The sequence below is a fragment of the Stomoxys calcitrans genome, chromosome 1, assembly GCF_963082655.1.
Source record: "Stomoxys calcitrans chromosome 1, idStoCalc2.1, whole genome shotgun sequence".
NCBI lineage: Eukaryota > Metazoa > Arthropoda > Insecta > Diptera > Muscidae > Stomoxys > Stomoxys calcitrans.
In genome coordinates, this window is record NC_081552.1 from 169,091,914 (window position 1) to 169,111,973 (window position 20,060).

Here is a 20,060-nt window from a genome sequence, read left to right on the forward strand (position 1 = left end):
ACGTGTTTGGTTATGACTTCCAACAACTGTGCTAAGAATAGCTCAAATCGGTCCATAACCTGATATAGCTGCCATATAAACCGATCTGGGGTCTTGACTTCTTGAGCCTCTAGAGGTCGCAATTACCATCCGATTTGGCAGAAATTTTGTACAATGGCTTCTCTCATGAGCTTCAACATGCGTGTATAATATGGTCTGAATCGATCAATAGCTTGATGCAGCTCCCATATAAGCCTATCTCCCGATTTTGCATCTTGAGCAAATCTTACCCGAATGAACTGAAATATAACACAATGATTTCTACAATGTTCAGCATTCATTTATGGTCCGGATCGGACTATAACTTGATATAGCTCCAATAGCATAACAGTTCGAATCTTAGCACGCTCTTACTTGTTACTTATTTATTCGATCAATGTCATTATGGCAAATTTTTACGTCTGAAGCAATGGAGAATGAGGAAAATACACTATTTACTAATAATAGTTGATAGAAATCAAACAACTTTTTGGTAATTTTCCTAGTGTATTAACTCTCAACTTTCTTAAAATTAAACTATATCACTAAACAAAGCTAATACATTAAAAAAAACTATTTAGATAAACATTACTCATTTTCTAGGTATTTTGGGGAATGGATGCGCCTCAATATAAGCCAAAGCTCTGAGAATGTAATCGGGAATGGGTGGTGGAGTGGGTAGATGATCTCCACGCGGCTGGTATCCATTTTCATCGGCAGTGTAACTAAGTGCTACATTTTGACCCTCTGGGGAAGTATAGCTGTAGGAACCCGAGGCATACGAACTACCCACGCCCGATTCACTAAAATCAATGCCGTTTGAAGTTTGGTAGGAGAAGTTGTAACTGCCATCAGGATGCACTTCATTAGCGAGTCCTAAAGTGCTTGCATTCGCATCTAACGGATTGGGCGGCGCACAAAAGGCAGTTACAAAAACACAGGAGACCAAAACAATCTAGAAAGGAAGAAAGCAAACTTAACAAAACCTCTGGTAAAGGTTTAACTTGAAAACTTACAGTTTGAAACATATTTTTGGTTTGCTAGTTTATGGTATTGCTGCAAGTTAAAGCTTCAATCTTAAATTTGTTGTGATTGACTAAAGAAGAGCAAAGACCTTTTATATAAGTATAGCCTTTTTTTGTGTTGGCATATTATCAATATTTGCTTATGTTTTATGGGTTCAAATAGAGATCGTCATATATTACCGTATAATGCGTTTTATGGGTTTTGGCGCTTCTGATGTCGCCTTAACAATGCTAATGAATAAATTGTGTTTTTTATAGATTACCTGCAGCGGATATGCATATAAATTAATAGATTGGCCACATGCCAAAACACAAAACACATACACTCAACGTTGAAATATTAGTAAATAGATGGACATCGTGGGTGGGATTTTTTAAATGTTTTGAGTTATATATTCAAAGATTGTGATCAAGTGCTACAGGAGGATATTATTTCAACGAATATAAGAAGGCCACCGTAGCGCAGAGGTTAGCATGTCCGCCTATGACGCTGAACGCCTGGGTTCGAATCCTGAGGAGACCATCAGAAAAAAAAATCAGCGGTGGTTTCCCCCTCCTAATGCGGGCAACACGCTATTCTACGTTCAGCTAGTGGAACAAATATTCTGTCATAGCCAATTAAAGTAAAATAAAGTAATGCAGGCAACATTTGTGAGGTACTATGCCATGTAGAACTTCTCTCCAAAGAGGTGTCGCCCCGCAGTACGCCGTTCGGACTCGGCTATAAAAAAAGGAGGTCCCTTATCATTGAGCTTAAACTTGAGCGAGAAGTTTGCCCCTGTTCCTTAGTGGAATGTCCATGGGCAAAATTTGCAATATGTTACACAGTTTTGTAAATAATATTTTTTTGGCAACTTTATTTTTTTTTTGTCGCCTTTGTCTTACGGACAAAATTGCCAACATTCTACGCCTGAGATTGCGGGTTGAATATTGGGTGCCCACCGCCATGGACGCCACAACAAACTTATTCAAATTTTCTCAATCAATATTGGGTTCAAGAAGTTAAATGGGAAACCGTTTTTTACGGAAGCTATATCTAACTATGGAACGATATAACCAATTTGCTGTCTGCCTTTTGTTACATTTATAAAACGCATATGTGCCACATGTGAGAAGCATAACTACATTTGTTGAAAGTCTATAATGATGTGGATCAGGGGGATGGCACCCCATACTTTTTGAAATTCATAAATTTATGATTTCAACAAGCTGTTCTTGTTGGTGTCTGTCTATTAGGTTTTAAAGACTTTTATTTTCATAAAATTTTATGCAAACAAACTGAAAACATTTAGCAACTATAATTCTTAAATGTTTCAAAAAATAAATTTTGACCAATTTTTACGAAGTGTGGTCTAAATTCTCCTTTATATAATATATTGAAAATCCTTTTTTGATGGAAAAAATCCGACTAAAATTCAATCCAACTATTGCAGTATTTGATGCTTTTGCATCATGTCTTTATAAGTCTAAAAGTTTTTCTAGCTTATTGGAAATAAAATAAGAAATAAGGTAGAACTAAAAATCTGAAATACGAAGAGATTTCTACGGCTATGCAGTTATAACCATTTTCCTTTTTTTTGTTCATTTTTTGCGTTTTTAAATTAATTTGATTTATTTTCGTCAACAAATAAGTTGCTGAAAATATGGAAAGAACATTTTACCGAGCTGCTAGTGTCCGACGTTGGCGGCGAAGAGGATACCGCAGACCAATCCCTGATGATGGTATAGAATGTTTACCTCCTAGTCAGAATGAGGTCCAAGTAGCTGTGACCCGACTGAAGAACAACGTGGTAGCAGGAGCCAACGGGTTGCCCGCTGAACTATTTAAGGCCGGAGGCGACTCGTCGATAAGGCGTAACTACAAAACCGCTTTCGACAGTCCTATACGTTCAAAGGTATTTCAAGCCATGTCTGAGTTTGCCATCCCTGCAAAATTAATAAATCTCTGCAGGATTACACTTGCAGATACACGTTCCTCAGTAAGAATAGGAAACAATCTCTCCGGACTATTCAATACCAAACAAGGTTTCAGACAAGGAGACGTGCTATCGTCTGATCTCTTTAATATCCTGCTGGAGAAGATTATACGAGATGCAGATGTGAATAGATGTGGCACACTACTCACAAGAGGCATGTGTTCTCTTGCTCGCCGATGCCGACGACATCGATATCTAGGTCGTCACCGGAAGTAGCAACTGCAGCCTTTGAAGGAAAGTCAGTGAAAATGGGTCAGTGAAATGGGTAAATGGAGATAAGACAAAATGGATGGTATCAACTCCCAAAACGCCGTATACAACCGATCAGATAAAGTAAATGGAGATAGTTAGGAACCACAACCGCCATTATCGAAACGAATGACACCAGTTTTGAAATAACAACAAGGCCGCCTCTCGACATACGATCACACTATACAAGACACTGATACTACCCGTGTTGTTATATGGTTTTATGGCATGGGTACTTGTAAAAGCAGACGAGGCAGTGCTTGGAGTGTTTGAGAGAAAGATTCTTTGTAAAATGTATGGGCCAGTTTGCTTTAATGGAAAACATAGGCGTCGTATGAACCACGAGCTGTATGATGACGATAGTATAGTTACACGTATCAAAATACAAGGGCTGCGTTGGCTAGATCATGTTGTCAGAATGGATGAAGAAGCTCCAGCAAAGAAGTCTTTTGAAGGCAAACACCCGATGGAAAGATCAAGTGGTGGGAGACACCTTGAAACTGTCAGAGTAAAGAAGTAAATTATTTATGTTATCCTCAAAAATTATAATTTTCAAAGAGAAAACTGTTTTTCTAATACTCTCGAGGTAAACTCTCTAGAAAGCTTTTTCATTCAACTAGCCCAAGACGTCGACTTATTGATATTAAATGTCTTAGCGGCAAACATAAGTGTTATATAAAACTTGTTCTCATAGAAAAAGACTGCTGACCAATAGAATTTAACAAAAATAATTCTTATTTTATTGAGTTCTTCTTATTGTTATTGAGATCTTCGTATTGTTATAGAGTTCTTTGATTTGATTCTGAAAGAGATTCTTTTATTTATCTGCAGATGGCAGACAATAAATAGTATCCCAGGGTATATCACAGAGTTTTTGATTAAGAAAATCCAAGCCAATATTCTTAAAATCTCGAAATGTTTTGGAATGATTTAATTTTTCAATATTACAGTCAGAAGTTTGAAAAATTAAACCATGCTTAGAGAATCCAGCTGATCATATAGCAATATTTTGGACTTCTGATTAACGAAAAGTATGTCCAATAGACTCGAAGAGATGCCTGTAAAGTTAGTGGGAACCGTGGTATTGATTGAAAAGAGGCCAATTGATTCCATTGAGCTTGTGAGGATGCTTTCAACCAAAATATTACTATTAAAGCCACTGCTGAAGCGACATCTGTACTTCAACAACAGACTTTACTCCACATCGGCTTTGTACATACTTCATCTCTCTCGCAGAAGGTGGCAACGATATAGATGTGGAAACGGCCATCTGATCGACATCACTCATCTGGATCACGTCCTCCTATCAACTTCAATAATAAAGTTTTAAATAAAGTTGAAAAAAGTGTGTGTTTCTTTGTTCATTTCTCTTAAGTTCCCCTACACGATAGCAAATCACAGTTTGCATTTCAAGTATTTGACGTTTCTTTCAAAAACAATCTTAATATCAGAAGCCTCATCTTCTTCCATCTTCTGAAGTTTGCTCGTTCTATCACAGGAACGAAAAATGTCTTTCTCAGAATCAATTGTCTCAACTCCGAGGGGCAATTCTTCATATCCACTATACGTCTCTGGAATAATCTTCCGTCTAGCGTTCAACGCATGAGCAGCAACTTTCCGAAAAAACCTATTTAAATATTTCAAATAAGTTTTATTTTTAATATTGTTTTTTTTATTGAATGTTTTATGCTTTAATTATATTTCAATTTGTGAACCATGTTAATTTTTAGACACTATGTTTTTTATTATATTTTAATTTTTTTTAACTATGTAATTTTTTTGGACATAGGTCTATACAAATATAAGAGAATATCTTCTTATGTTGGCATGACAAATAATAAATGAAATTGAGATCATTTATTATTCGCAAACTCTTTCCATTGTAAAAATATTTTCTTGAAGTAAAATCAGTGCTATAGATCAATGTGACCTAAGCACAAAAAGCACTTGCAGTGACATTCAAAGAATGTTCAAGTCATGGTACAAGAACTTAGAAGGTAGGGTAATTTGGCCAACAACAACATTTTTCTGTGCAACCCTGGTGGATTGTTTACAGCTCGTAATGTCAAATGCCGGCTGGGCTGTAGGAGGTTAAATATTTCTGGCCCAGAGAAATTCACGGCACTTTCTTTCTCAAACGAAACACCACATCAAGAAATAGAAGCCGAATCAATAATGGGAACAATAAAATCCGCATGTGAAAATTGTGATGGTGAAGATATCGAATCTTCCAAGCAGATGATTTGTTATTGCCACGAAAACAACCACAATGAAACTTTTTATTTGCAAAAACGCAACCTGAATAAAAAAATATAACCAACGTTCAGTATTTCGTTTTCCTAGTACTTTGTGTTAATGTAAACAACACACATTCACATGAAAGCACACACATAAATGTTTGACATTAGGAAAATTGTGAAACTAAAAAAATTTTACTCAGCTGTTCGCAAGACCATACCATACTTTAAGTTCTTGTACCATGGTTCAAGTGCACAACAAGAAGAGTTTGGCAATATTGATGTATTTTATTGTTCTTAGCATTGATGATTAGTTTGTATCGGAACAGAGAAAAGTAAGGCTTTCTTCTCTCTTGCTGTGCTAAGGAGAGTTAGTGGACTTATTGAGCCATGTTTCAAAACAAAAGCGTGCACTACACCGTACTCAATAGTCGTTGGGTATGTAGGGCACCTTAATCAATTTGACAAAGGTGTTGATGAAGATACATGGCGTATCAGTAGAAACGGGCGATGGGTAAATACCCAAAAGGTCTTTACCCGGTAAATTGGGTAAGTACCCGGGTACTTACCCATTAATACCCAAAAGCTGGCTATTTATAATTTTTCAGATATCTTGGATATAAAAACATTTGCTAACAATTTTCGATGATTTCGTATTCTTTGTATATAAACCTGATCTTCTGATTCCATAAAATCGGATTTTATTTATATATAGACCGATCTCCAGACTTAAAGTCTTAAGACAATAAAGTTGTCATTTTTCATCCGATTGCGATGGAATTCGGCACAGTGTGTTCTGGTAGACTCCTACCCATCTCTGTTAAGTGTGGTTCAGATTGCACTATATTTGGATATAGCTGCCATGTAGACCGATCTCTCGATATAGTGTAATGAGCTCATAAAAGGAGCATTTTTCATCCTATTTCGATGAAATCTGACACAGCGAGTTTTGATACCCCTCTAATCCCTTTTGTTTTTGGATATAGCTGCCATATTGACCGATCTTCCGATATAGAGTATTAAGCCCATGCAAATTAATGCAAATTTTGCCCATGAACATTTCACTAAGGAACAGTCCGCTTCAAGTTAAAGCCCAATGATAAGGGGCCTCTTTTTTATATCCGTGTCCGAACGGCGTGTCGCACTACGACACCTCTTTGGAGAGAAGTTTTACATGACATAGTGCCTCACAAATGTTGCCAGCATTAGGAGGAGAAAACAACTGCTGAAAATTTTTTCTGATGGTCACGCCTGGATTCGAACCCAGGCGTTCAACGTCGCCTATGACGCTAAACGCACTGTTTCAATTTTCATCAAAATCGGATGAAATATGCTCCTTTTATGGGCTCAATACCCTATATCGGGAGATTGGTCTATATGGTAGCTATATCCAAACATGGTCCGATCTGGACGATGTTCGTCAGAAAGGTGTAGAGGTCTATCAAAACGCAATGTTTCAAATTTCATCAAAATCGGATGAAAAATGCTCCTTTTATAGGCTCATTACTCTATATCGGTCTAAATGACGGCTAAATGACGGCTAAATCCAAACATGGTCCGATCTGGACCACATTTGACAGGAACGGGTAGGGGTCTACCAGAACACACTATGACAAATTTCATCGAATTCGTGTAATAAATGGATCTTTTATGGCACCAATACCCTATATAGAGAGATCGGGCGAACGGTCTAAAGGACAGCTATATCCAAATATAGACCGATCTGAACCACACTTAACAAAAATGGGTAAGGGTCTACCAGAACTCACTGCGCTAGATTTCATCGAAATCGGATGAAAAATTACCAATTTATCACCTCATGACTTTAAGTCTGGAGATCGGCGTATATAGCAACTATATATAAATAAAATCCGATTTTTTTGAGATCAGAAGAACAGGTTTATATACAAAGAATACGAAATCATCAAAAAAGTTTGCAAGATGTTTTTCAACCCAAGATATCTGCAGAATTATTAATACCCAAAAAAGTATTTATTGGGTATTTATACCTCTTGCTGTTTGCTGTTTTGTCCAACAGGCGTGCCAAGTATGGTCAAAATAGATTTCTAACCTGATATAGCTCCCATATAAACCGATCCCCCGATTTGACTTCTTCAGCCTGGGGGGCTGAGCTACGGTGGCCTCCCATAGTGGACTGATGAGAAGCCTGCAAAATTCGCCGGAATGAGGAAAAAGGGTCAAATGTAGTATGCTGGATTTCCAAGATGTAAATGCAATATGCACTTGTGCTCCAATACTCAACAAAATTGTTTTGTATCCTTACAAACATATATTGAAATAATAAAATCGGTAAATGGCATTTGAAAAAAATATCAACTTGCATTTAAATTTAGCACCATTGCCCAATGTTGCATATACGCAACATCCTGCAGCTCTTGAACCAGGGTTATTGAGGTTAACTTTATCTCATATGTCTACTCATTTTAATTTGGGCATATTCGAATAGCGATGTAATTTTTTCAAAAGATAACATTTTTGAAATTTTTTTAAATAAAAAAGTAATTAAAATCTTTTTAAACCCAAAATCTTCATGGAATTTTATACAAAAATTTAATTGTGTTAGGCCTTTCGACATCTTTCTTCGATTTGGCCCAGATCGGTTCAGATTTGGATATAGCTGCCATATAGACCAATCTCTGGATTTAAGGTCTTGGAACCATAAAAATCGCATTTATTGTCCGATTTCGCCGCAGTTTGGGATAGTGAGTTGTGTTAGGCCCTTCGACATATTTCCGCAATTTGGCTCAGATCGATCCTGATTTGCATATAGCTGCCATATAGACCGATCTCTCGATATAAGGTCTTGGGCCCATAAGAGGCGCTTTTATTGTCCGATTTTAGCAAAAATTGGGACAGTGAGTTATGTTCAATATTCTTTTTCAATTTGGCTCACATCGGTCCCAATTATGATATAGCTGTCATATAGACCGATCTCTCGATATAATGTTTTTGGCCCATAAAAGGCGCATTTATTGTCCGATTACGCCGAAATTTGGGACAGTTAGTTGTGTTAAGCCCTTCGTTAAGCCTCCTCTTTAGTTTGGCCCATTTCGGTTTAGATTTGGATATAGCTGCCATATAGGCCGATCTCTCGATTTAAAGTCTTGGCCTAATAAAAGGCTCATTTATAATCCGATTTCGCTGAAATTTGACACAGTGACTTATGTTAGGCTTTTCGACATCCGTGTCGTATATGGTTCAGATCGGTCTATATTTGGATATGGCTACCAAAAAGACCAATATTTTGTTCTACAAATTTGAACAATGACTTGTACTTATTAGCCCACTCAATATCCGCGTCGAATTTGGTCCAAATCGGACCATATTTCGATATAGCTGCTAAAGGCGCATACATTATGCATTTGTCACCGGATTATGACGAAAGGTGGTTTACATATATACTCGTTAGGCCCGGCGGAATTTAACGCCTTTTTGATTGTTTCTAAATATAATTTTTTGATCCTTCACATAAAGAAGTCGACTACTTCTTCTCATTCCAGCAATTATCTCAAAATCCATTTTTAACTTTTAGTTATTAACAGCACAATGGTTTAATATGAACTGAATATTATCTTCACTTGCATATTGAAAGAATAAAACGTACGGTAGGGGTAGCGGCATTTAACTATGCTTTAAACGAAATTAATAGTTTATGCAAAATGAAATAACGCCCAATTATTTTATGTTGTCGAATAGATTTATGAAATAACTCCCCAAAATTCATTGTCGTTGTGTGCCATACATGGTTTTGGGGCATTATTTCATTTTGAGTTTAGGGCATTATTTCTTAGTTCATGCAGCCATAACAAACTACAATACTAATGAAGGAAAGAATTCTTTATTACATCTATAGAAACGGTGAAAGATATACTATTATACAGTTTATTTAATTTGTGCCGCGTATTTCGGAAAGGAATGTTAAAATCTAATTCGCCAGTTAAGAATTGGGAATCAATCTTACCACGCAATAGTTTCACAATAAACACAGCTATAAAGAGAAAGAACATCACCCGCATTCCATGGCAAGCCTCTAAGCGCAAACATAAGAAATTGTACCAGGAATGATTCAATCCTATCTGGATAACACTTGTAGAATGGATTACAAATCACGCAACCGTATCCCAATGTAGACCGGACTAAGCTTGTAAATAAACATTTGTCACATTAGGATTATCAAACTCCATTGACCACCATTTTATAAAACCCAACAACGACTTTGCTATATTGACGCACTTATCAATGTGCAACTTAAAACGTAACCTACTGTCCAAAATAACACCCAGATCAGATCACACTTCAGCCCTGGTGAAAATACTGCAGATAAAGTCCCTTCGCTTAATAGAAGGAAGGTAAATGGGGATAAATTTCGCCACACATCCTACAGTGTCTACAACTGGTTGCTCTGAAGAAGTGTTGCCGATGATTCTTCATCTATCTCCAGATGCATTCTTGTAATTCCTCTATTGTGATCATTTGGAACTGTGTATTTGCAAATAAAATTAATTTTATAGCGATTTTAAATAGTTTTGGTTTTTATTCTGTCTAAATACCCTAAGGTTTTTTCATGCTGCTTTTACTATAAAACTTAAATTTATATCATACTAAAATGAAATCAAGAGCAACATGATAAAACCCCTGACTGAGCTCATAAAACACTAACAAGAGCTATACAAGAATTAGAAAATATTTATTCTATAAAAGATCTTAGTTTTTATAGAAATCAAATGCAAAACTCGATTCTAATAAACCCATAGCCATCTTTAGAATAGGCATCTAAAAACCGAAAATGCTCGTAACCGTAAGATTGATTAAATAGAAAATTAAAAGTTTTTATACCCTTCACCATAGGATGGGGGTATACTATTAATTTCGTCATTCTGTTTGTAAAGCCTTAAAATATGCGTCTAGGACCCTATAAAGTATATATATTCTTGATCGTCGTGACATTTTAAGGCGAACTAGCCATTCCGTCCGTCTGCCTGTCGAAAGCACGCTAATTCTGGAAGGAGTAAAGCTAGCCTCTTGAAATTATGCACAAATATTTATAATTTGTGTAGGCCGGTTGGGATTGTAAATGGGCCAAAAAGGTCCATGTTTTGATATAGCTGCCATATAAACCGATCTTGGGTCTTGACTTCTTGAGCCTCTGGAGGGCGCAATGCTTATCCGATTTGGCTGTAATTTTGCACGTTGTGTTTTGGTATCACTTCCAACATTTGTGCGATAAGCATGGCCCAACCCGGTCCATAACCTGATATAGCTGCCATATTAACCGATTTTTGATCCTGACTTCTTCAGCCTCTAGAGAGCGCAATTCTCATCCGATTTGGCACAAATTTTGTACAACGGCTTCTCCTATGGCCTTCAACATACGTGTGTAATATGGTCAGAATCGATCTATAGCTTGATACAGCTCCCATATAAACCGATCTCCCGATTTTGCTTCTTAAGCCCCGAATCGGACTATAACTTAATATAGCTCCTTCTCCGTCCGTATTCATTATTCTTTGTTTACCTAAAAAGAGATACTGCGCAAAGAACTCGACAGATGCGATACATGGTGCAGGGTATATAAGATTCGGCCCGGTCGAACTTAGCACGCTCTTACTTGTTAAACACAAAATCTTCTTTTTTCTACAGTTCAATTCTACACATTGTCAAGCACCTTTTCTGTTACCTTGGGTTTGCCTGCCAATCCTACTAATGTGGTGCACTTTGATAGGCGTTAGTGTTTTTCCTTTTAAACTTCAAATGACATTGACTCTAGCGGTAGAATAAAGCCGATGAAAAGGGTAACCAACCATGGGCAGAACATTTTCCCCATCCCTCTCCTATTCCCGGTAACATTTTAAGAGCATCGACCTATATTGAGATGCATTTCTTTCCTAAAATCTTTAAAATATTTATAACATTTCAAAGTTCCTTGAGAATTTGTACGTATTCTACTTAATAAAGGTGGCAGATACTTGTAATCATTGGAACATGAAATTTCGTTTTGATTTACAACAATTTCCGGTTTACCAACGGCGTTTTGCCATAAAAAATGAAACTGATTTCTGATAAAGACGCGAATCTTTTCACAACTTAAGTTTGGTACTCTATACCCCTTTCACGTGGAAAACTAATATTTTTTATACTCACTACCGAAGGATACCATTCAGTTTGCAACACATCAAAATATTAATATCCGATCCTACATTTAAATTCTTGGTAGTCGTAAAAATCTAAGACAATGACTGTCTGTTAAAATCACGCTACAGGGTCTTATTCTCTTAGAAGCAGCATTTATAACCCGGTTTCAGAGAAATTTTGCGCAGGGAGTTGTATTAGGCCCTTCGATATTTGAATCGAATGTATTCAAATTTGCCCATGAACATTCCCAATGTGTCCTATCCGATTCAAGTTTAAGGACCTTTTTTATAGCCGCAGTGCGACGCCTCTTTGAGAAGAAGTTTTTACATGGCATAATACATAGAGATGGGTTTCTACCGGGAAAATACCCTACACTCGGGTATTTAATGGATATAGCTGCCACATAGACCGATCTCCCGTAATGTGCCTATAAAAGAAGCATTTTTTTTATCCTATTTTGATGAAATTCGGCACAGCGAGGTCTGGATCATATTTGGATATAGCTGCCATATAGACCGATCTCCCAATATGGAGTATTGAGCCCATAAAAGGAGCATTTTTCATCGGATTTGGATGAATTTTGTAACAGTGCGTTTTGATAGACCTTCTATTTTTTGAATATTGTCCAGATTGGTGAGTTCTGATATGTATAAAATTCTATTCTTTTTATATAAATCTGAGCTTCTGATCTCATAAAATCGAATTTTAGTCATATATAATCCCTATATAGACCGATCTCCAGACCGATCTTAATATATATATATATATATATATATATATATATATATATATATATATATATATATATATATATATATATATATATATAATATAAAAAATAGAATTATAAAGTTCCGGCAATCCAAGACTGTGCCTCAGGCAGGAATGCATCCCACTCGGTCTCATGTGTCGTTTCATGTATGCGATCGGAAACCTCTTCCATTCCTTCCAGGTTGCCTATCGGCACCTCGATTATACCGAGATGATATGAGCTTCTCCTATCCTTTATCCATTATCCCATCGCCTTTAGTCTATAAACCGCAGTGGCTCCATCACTCTTAAACTGTATGTCTATGGGTCAGATATCTAGAATAGTCTCCAGTGCCCTAGTGGACGTGATCCTCATCGCTCCGCCTATGCCAAGGCAACATGTTCTAGTTGCCCAGGCGTGTGCCACGTAGCCCAGTCGTGTGCCATCTGCAAGTCCTTTTCGGCCCTTCTGCAAAGCTGGTTCGGATCCTTATCCTTAAGTATAATTGTGGAAAATTTCAAGCGGATAACTTTATACATTCGATCGCTATCGTGATTTCGACAGACGGACGGACGGACATGGCTTGTTCGACTTAGAATGTCGACACGATCAAGAATATATTTTCTTTATTAAGCGCTTGAAATTTTGCACTAATACTTCTTAGTAGTGAAGGTCAGTTGGGATTATAAATGGATCATATCGGTTCATGTTTTGATATAGCTACCATACGAATATAAACCAATCTTGGATATTGACTTTTTGAGACACTATAGGGCGCAATTCTTATCCGATGTAGCTGAAATTTTGCACCACGGCTTCTCCCATGACCTTCAATATACGTGTAAAATATGATCTGAATAGGTCTATAGCCTGATACAGCTCCCATATAAACCGATCTCACGATTTGACTTCTTGATCCACTAAATGGCGCAATTCTTTTCCGAACCGTCTGAAACTTTGCACAATGACTTCTACTATGGCATCCATCATTCAACTCAATTATGGTCCGAATCGAACCTAAACCTGATATACCCCCAATAGCATAGAAATTCTTATCCAATATCCTTTATTTGCCTAAAAATAGATGCCGGACAAAGAACTCGACAAATGCGATCAATGGTAGAGTGTATATATAAGATTCGGCTCGGCCGAACTTAGCACGCTTTTACATGTTTTTATATTTAACTAGTTGGCCTGGTGTACTTAGCTGCCACTTAAGTTTTATTCGTATTTAACTCTCAAATGCCTTTCAATAGAATCCCATAATGTTCCGTTTGGTATATATGTCCATTTGTGGCATAATATTGGAGTGGATTAAAATTGTGGATCGCAAATCCTAAAATACGAGTACGAGGCCAAAAATTATATTTAACAAGTAAAAAAAAAATCAGCAGTACCGAACTTTGGATACCTACTACCATGGATATATTAATCATCCTATTTTATTATAACTCCACTCAATATCGATAGTTATATCTAAATAGGGGCTGGTCTGGAGATTCAGGTCCCCGCTATATCCGCTATATCCGCTTTTCACTGAATTAAGACCCTAATTTGGAAGATCGGTTTATATGGCAGCTATATCTATATAGTCAGATCTGTATCATATTGGAGTCGGATCTCGGAAGGCTTAAAACAACTCACTATTTGAAATTTTAACGAAATCGGGTAATAAATAAGTAATTTAACGCGCTTCAGACCCTTTATCGGCAGATCGGTCTATATGGCAGCTATATCTAAATAACGTCCGATCTGAACCATATTATGGTCAGATGTCGGGACGCTTAAAACAACTCACTATTTCAAATTTCAGCGAAATCGGATAATATATAAAGCTTTTATGGCCTTTAAATCCTTTATCGGCAGATCGGTCTTTAAGGCACCTATATCTAAATATAGCCCGATCTAAACCCTGATTCAAGAGTGATTACCACAGACGGACGGACAGACACACGGACATTGTTACTCGCCTTAGAATTTTAAGATGACCCGACATATATAATTCTTTGTATGGTGGAAAATGGATATTTCGATGTGTTGCAAACGGAATGACTAAATGAATACACCCCCTATCCTATGGTGGTGGGTATAAAAATGAAGATTGGCAGCCGGAACAACTTTTCAAAATGCCGATGTTGTCAACTTTAAAAAACTGCGGGAGGCGCCCGAACCACCTAAGCTCCGAATTCAAAATTTCAAAGAGTTATCTTTAGCCGTTCTCAAATGGCATATTTTTTACTAGCTTCTTTTTTTCGGTTCTATTCCACTGTGCGACGTAATCGTTGTTTACTGGAAGTAGTGCTAGCCTGTTTTGAATGAAATTAGTGTATAGCATATCGGTGAGCATCCGATGTTCAAACATAACAAGTAAAAACACCTGGAGTGGTAACTAATAGCCTGTGTGAACTACTTATCTGTGAACTTTTAAAGTACATATATTCTTGATCGCCTTAATATTTTGAGTCGACCTAGCAGTGTCCGTCCATCTGGCTGTTGAAATCACGATAGCAGTTGAAAGAATTAAGATATTTACTTCAACTCCTTATGGATGTAAGGTGTTAGGGATTACAAAAGAATGTTCATCATAAAATGGCTGTATATAAGTTTATAAAGTATAAATATTTTTCAACCATCTATCTAATGCAAGTTAATGCAACTTTCGAACAAATAAAGTTAGCCATTCAAAATTTTGCATAGATACCTCTTATCAATGTAGGTCGGTTGGCTAGTAAATGGGCTAAACCGGTCATGATTAGATATAGCTCCCGTAACGAACTTCGAACTTTTATGGTTAAAACATAATCTTACCAAGTTTCAGGTCATGATGGTCATACGAATTGACAAGGCTAGATCAAATCACACAATACACCCACATTTGATAATAGGTGATGTAGTTGCCGTAAGTAGGCCATGAATGTCACGATGACAAAAAGAATGTATCAATCGGAATAAGGTTGTGAAAATTGGAGTTTTGGAGTTGTATGAAAATATTACTCTAACCCTTAAAAGTGACTTGTGGTGGTTTTTTTTGCGAAGATATCGCTATTGTATGCTAAATGTTTATGATCTACCTACAAATAAGGAATAAGGTTGAAGGTGAGGGATTATGATCCGCCGCATGCCACTTTGAACATACCTCAAAGGCCAGCAAACGGTTTGCTCTTAGTGCCGAAAAGTAACCTCCACAAGTCTGATTTCGGAGGTAACGGAGACTGTTGGCCGCGTAAGCTGAATATTGACAGCTAATGTTTTGATGTCGGATAATCTTCCTCACCTAACCTACACGTGTCAAATTTAGTACAGCCTCAGATGTTTATTCTTTGGGCTATATCCCAATGTCAACTGAGTTACACAGTAGTGATAGGAATGTAATACAACTCAATCCATTCAGAAAGATGGTTCCAATTCACCACCCTGTTCCAATTTCTGACAGATTGAGAGTTTAAATCGGGAGATCCTTGTATAAATACGAATTTCATTCTCAATTTATAAAAGCGTGCTAAGTTCGGCCGGGTCGAATCTTGGGAACCCACCACCATGGATTCTGCTAAAAATTTTTACAAAATAAATTAAGTTGTAGGGCATAATTTTATTCTACATACCAAACTTCTGTCAAACCAGCTAAAATTAATGCTTCTAGGAACCGAACAAGGATGATCGAGAGACCGGTTTACATGGGAGCTATATCAGGTTATAGACTGATTTTGGTCGTATTTGGTACAGTTCTTGGAAGTCTTAACAGAATATCGCATGCAAAATGTCAGCCATATCGGATAAAAATTGCGGCTTGTAAGAACTCAAGAAGTCAAATCGGGAGATCGGTATATGTGGGAGCTATATTAGGTTATAGACCGATTCGGACCGTACTTGGCACAGTTGTTGGAAGTCATAAAAGAATATATGCAAAATTTCAGTCAAATCGAACAAAAATTGCAGCTTCCAGGGGCTCAAGAAGTCAAATCGGGAGATCAGTTTATATGGAAGCTATATCTAAATCTGAACTGATATGGCACATTTACAATCCCAAACGACCTAAATCGATGTTAAGTTGAAAAAAATGGGGCAGATATTAACCTGCCCCATGTCACCGTAGCACAGAGGTTAGCATGTCCGCCTATGACGCTGAGCGCCTGGGTTCGAATCCTGGCGAGATCATCAGAAACAATTTTCAGCGGTGGTTTTCCCCTCCTAATGCTGGCAACATTTGTGAGGTACTATGCCATGTAAAACTTCTCTCTCAAGAGGTGTCGCACTACAGCACGCCGTTCGGACTCGGCGCCTTATCATTGAGCTTAAACTTAAATCGGACTGCACTCATTGATATGTGAGAATGTTCTTGGGCAAAATTTGCATATTCGCGAAATACACCTCTAAAAACTAAAAAGTAACCTCGATAAAAATCTATGTTAGGAATTCCGTGCTACTTACAAAATCCTTAATTGTTCTCCATGCCACGCCCCTATGTTGGTTCATGTCTGGTATTGTGTCCCCACCAAAGTGCCGGTATCTGTTAAACGCGTAAGCCGTTCAATGACATAGGAAATGCTCCAATGTCTTATCATCTTCCCCGCATGCCCTACACATGCTATCACTTGTTGCACCGATTTTACATAAGTGAGCTCGTAGTTCTGTGTGTACCGTTATGATACCAATAGCTATACTGACCTCCTTCTTACTTCCTTTCAGTAATACCATCGTATTCTCACGATCTGGATCTCCACATTAGATTACGGACAATTTTATTGTCCGTAAAGATGTTCACACTTGATCACGCATTCCGTGATCGGGCGGATCTCCGCCTGTAGGACCGTATTATGGTCAGGCAGTCTAAAACAGGTCTCAGTCCCTGCCCTCTGTCCTCTAGCTAGCTAGCTTTACGCGTTCAACATCTATCGTGATTTCGACAGACGGACAGACATGGCTACATCGACTCAGAACGTCGAGATGATCAAGAACATATACACTTTATGGGGTCTTAGGCGAATATTTCGAGGTGTTACAAATGGAATGACTAGATTAGTATAATCCCATCCTATGGTGATGGGTATAAAAATACTATTAAGGCTTTTATCTCGATGCTTTTGGCATATAGTATGTCTTTATATATTGTATAGTGTTCAGGTTTATCGTTAATCAAACATTGGTTTTCAAACATAAATTACTCATTGTATCAAATTCATATGCGTATCTATAAATATATTTTGAAAACAAGTAAAAGCGTGCTAAGTTCGGCCGGGCCAAATCTTATATACCCTCCAACATGGATCGCATTTGTCGAGTTCTATGCGCGATATCTCTTTTTAGGCAAACAAAGAATATTGAATAAGAACTGTTATGCTATTGGAGCTATATCAAGTTATAGTCCGATTCGGACCATAAATGAATGCTCAACATTGTAGAAGTCATTGTGTAATATTTCAGTTCATTCGGATAAGAACTGCGCCTTGTAGGGGCTCAAGAAGCAAAATCGGGAGATAGGTTTATTTGGGAGCTGTATCAAGCTATTGATCGATTCAGACCATATTAGACACTTATGTTGAAGGTCATGAGAGAAGCCGTTGTACGGAATTTCTGCGAAATCGGGTGAGAATTGCGACCTCTAGAGTCTCAAGAAGTCAAGATCCCAGATCGGTTTATATGGCAGCTATATCAGGTTATGTACCGATTTGCGCCATACTTAGCACAGTTATTGGAACTCAAACAAAAACCTCATGCAAAATTTCAGCCAAATCGGATGAGAATTGCGCGCTCTATTGACTCAAGAAGTCAAAATCCAAGATCAGTTTATATGGCAGCTATACCAGATTATAAACCAATTTGAATCATACTTAACACAGTTGTTGGAAGTGATACCAAAACACGGCATGCAAAATTTCAGTCAAATCGGATAATAATTGCGCCGTCTAGAGGCTCAAGAAGTCAAGACCCAAGATCGGTTTATATGGCAGCTATATCAAAACCTGGACCGATTTGAATCATACTTATCGCAGCTATTAGAAGTGCTACCAAAACACTACGTGCAAAATTCAGTCAAATCGGTAGAGAATTGCGCCCTCTAGAGGCTCAAGAAATCAAGACCCAAGGTCGGTTTACGTGGCAGCTATATGAAAATATGGACCGATTTGGTCCATTTACAATCCCAACTGACCTACACTAATAAAAAGTATTTATGCAAAATTTCAAGCGCCTAGCTTTACTCCTTCGAAAGTTAGCGTGCTTTCGACAGACGGACGGACATGGCTAGATCGACTTAAAATGACAGGACGATCAAGAATATATATACTTTATGAGGTCTCAGGCGCATGTTTCGAGTTGTTACAAACAGAATGACGAAATTAGTATACCCCAATCCTATGGTGGAGGGTACAAAATAATATTATATTAAGTCAAAGGTTTTCAGTCAAATATCCTAATATCACTAAAGAATATACGCTTGAAGGCTAGTCGAGTATTGTATGCAAATTCACATACATCAGACATTAATGGCCAGGTATTTTAACCGGATTAAAAGTTTCGGTAGCGTATAAATCGCACTAACCAAATTAACTGTATTTTATTCTATTTTCTTAATGGTACAGTATGACCTGTAAATCAGAGACCGTTAATATGGTGCTTTTATCATTGAAACCAAATACCAAAATAATCCCCGTGATGATCAAATATTCAAAGCCATAATTATGTTAATGATTGTTTTTTATGTGAACCATCATTGTCAACCACCTGTCTGCCGTCAATCACATGAATTTAAATGAGATCTAAGCCCCGGTCATCGATAATCATCGAATTAAATGTGTAAAAATCTTAATCGAGGGATTTGTTTATGACTCGGAAAGCGATAAACAAATTTTGATTTTACGACTTATGCCGTTTGGGTGCCATCACCACAATAGCTCCACTGCCAAATGCAGCAACAATAGCACAATCCAAGATCTATGATTAGAAGCAATTGAATTATGCAAATGCATCGTCAGACCATTTGGATTCATTAATGGCCTATGATAAGCGCCATTGTTATGGTAAAGAAATAATAAATTCCGAAATTTCCGAATCAATATCGATGCAATAAACATTTAAAGTAAGTATAATAAAAATATTAACGTAGCGGAGAAATGACATAACCATGGCGTTCCACCGTGCTTGCTAATCAGAGCAAAATCGACGGCTACAACTCATCATGACAATCAGAAATCAGCAACAACAGCACGTTAGCTATATTGATGCAAATTGAAATTGTACAGGTTGGAATTTATTGGGTGGAGTAATATGTAATGAGCGCTTTTTTTAATTATTTAAATTATATCTTATTTTCATCGCTATCATTTCCAAATTTTTGCCACCGTTCCACAGTGGGATACGATCGAAAAAATAGTAAAAATTTACCGTTTGAGAAGTGAAAGAGATATCTCTTAAAAATTTTAAATGATTAAAGATTAGATAAGAAATCATACACTCATAGAAATTTGTTAGTAAAAACAGCAAAAACGTTTGCAGAAAAAGCAGAAAGTCTGCTGAAAATGGGACAGCAGTAATTTGTTGCTAAAACAGCAACCATACCTTCAAATTTTGAAAAGTTCAAAAAGCTCAAAAATTTCATAAATATTTCTAAAATTTTTATATTCTATCTTATTTTGCAAAATATGTTCAAATTTTC

At 37.2% G+C, this 20,060-nt stretch overlaps 1 protein-coding gene across 1 annotated transcript in view; it reads right to left on the bottom strand.

Annotated features, from left to right (window-relative positions):
- Positions 1-610: 610 nt before the first annotated feature.
- The window catches only part of LOC106095913 (pupal cuticle protein Edg-78E-like), a 76,669-nt gene continuing 57,219 nt past the window's right edge, over positions 611-20,060 (bottom strand). The window contains exons 2-3 of the mRNA XM_013263361.2: positions 1,035-1,114; positions 611-973 (exon numbers count right to left, since the gene is read on the bottom strand). Coding sequence (XP_013118815.1) covers positions 611-973; positions 1,035-1,046 — 375 coding nt within the window. The 5' untranslated portion in view covers positions 1,047-1,114. The remainder of the gene's footprint in view (positions 974-1,034; positions 1,115-20,060) is intronic.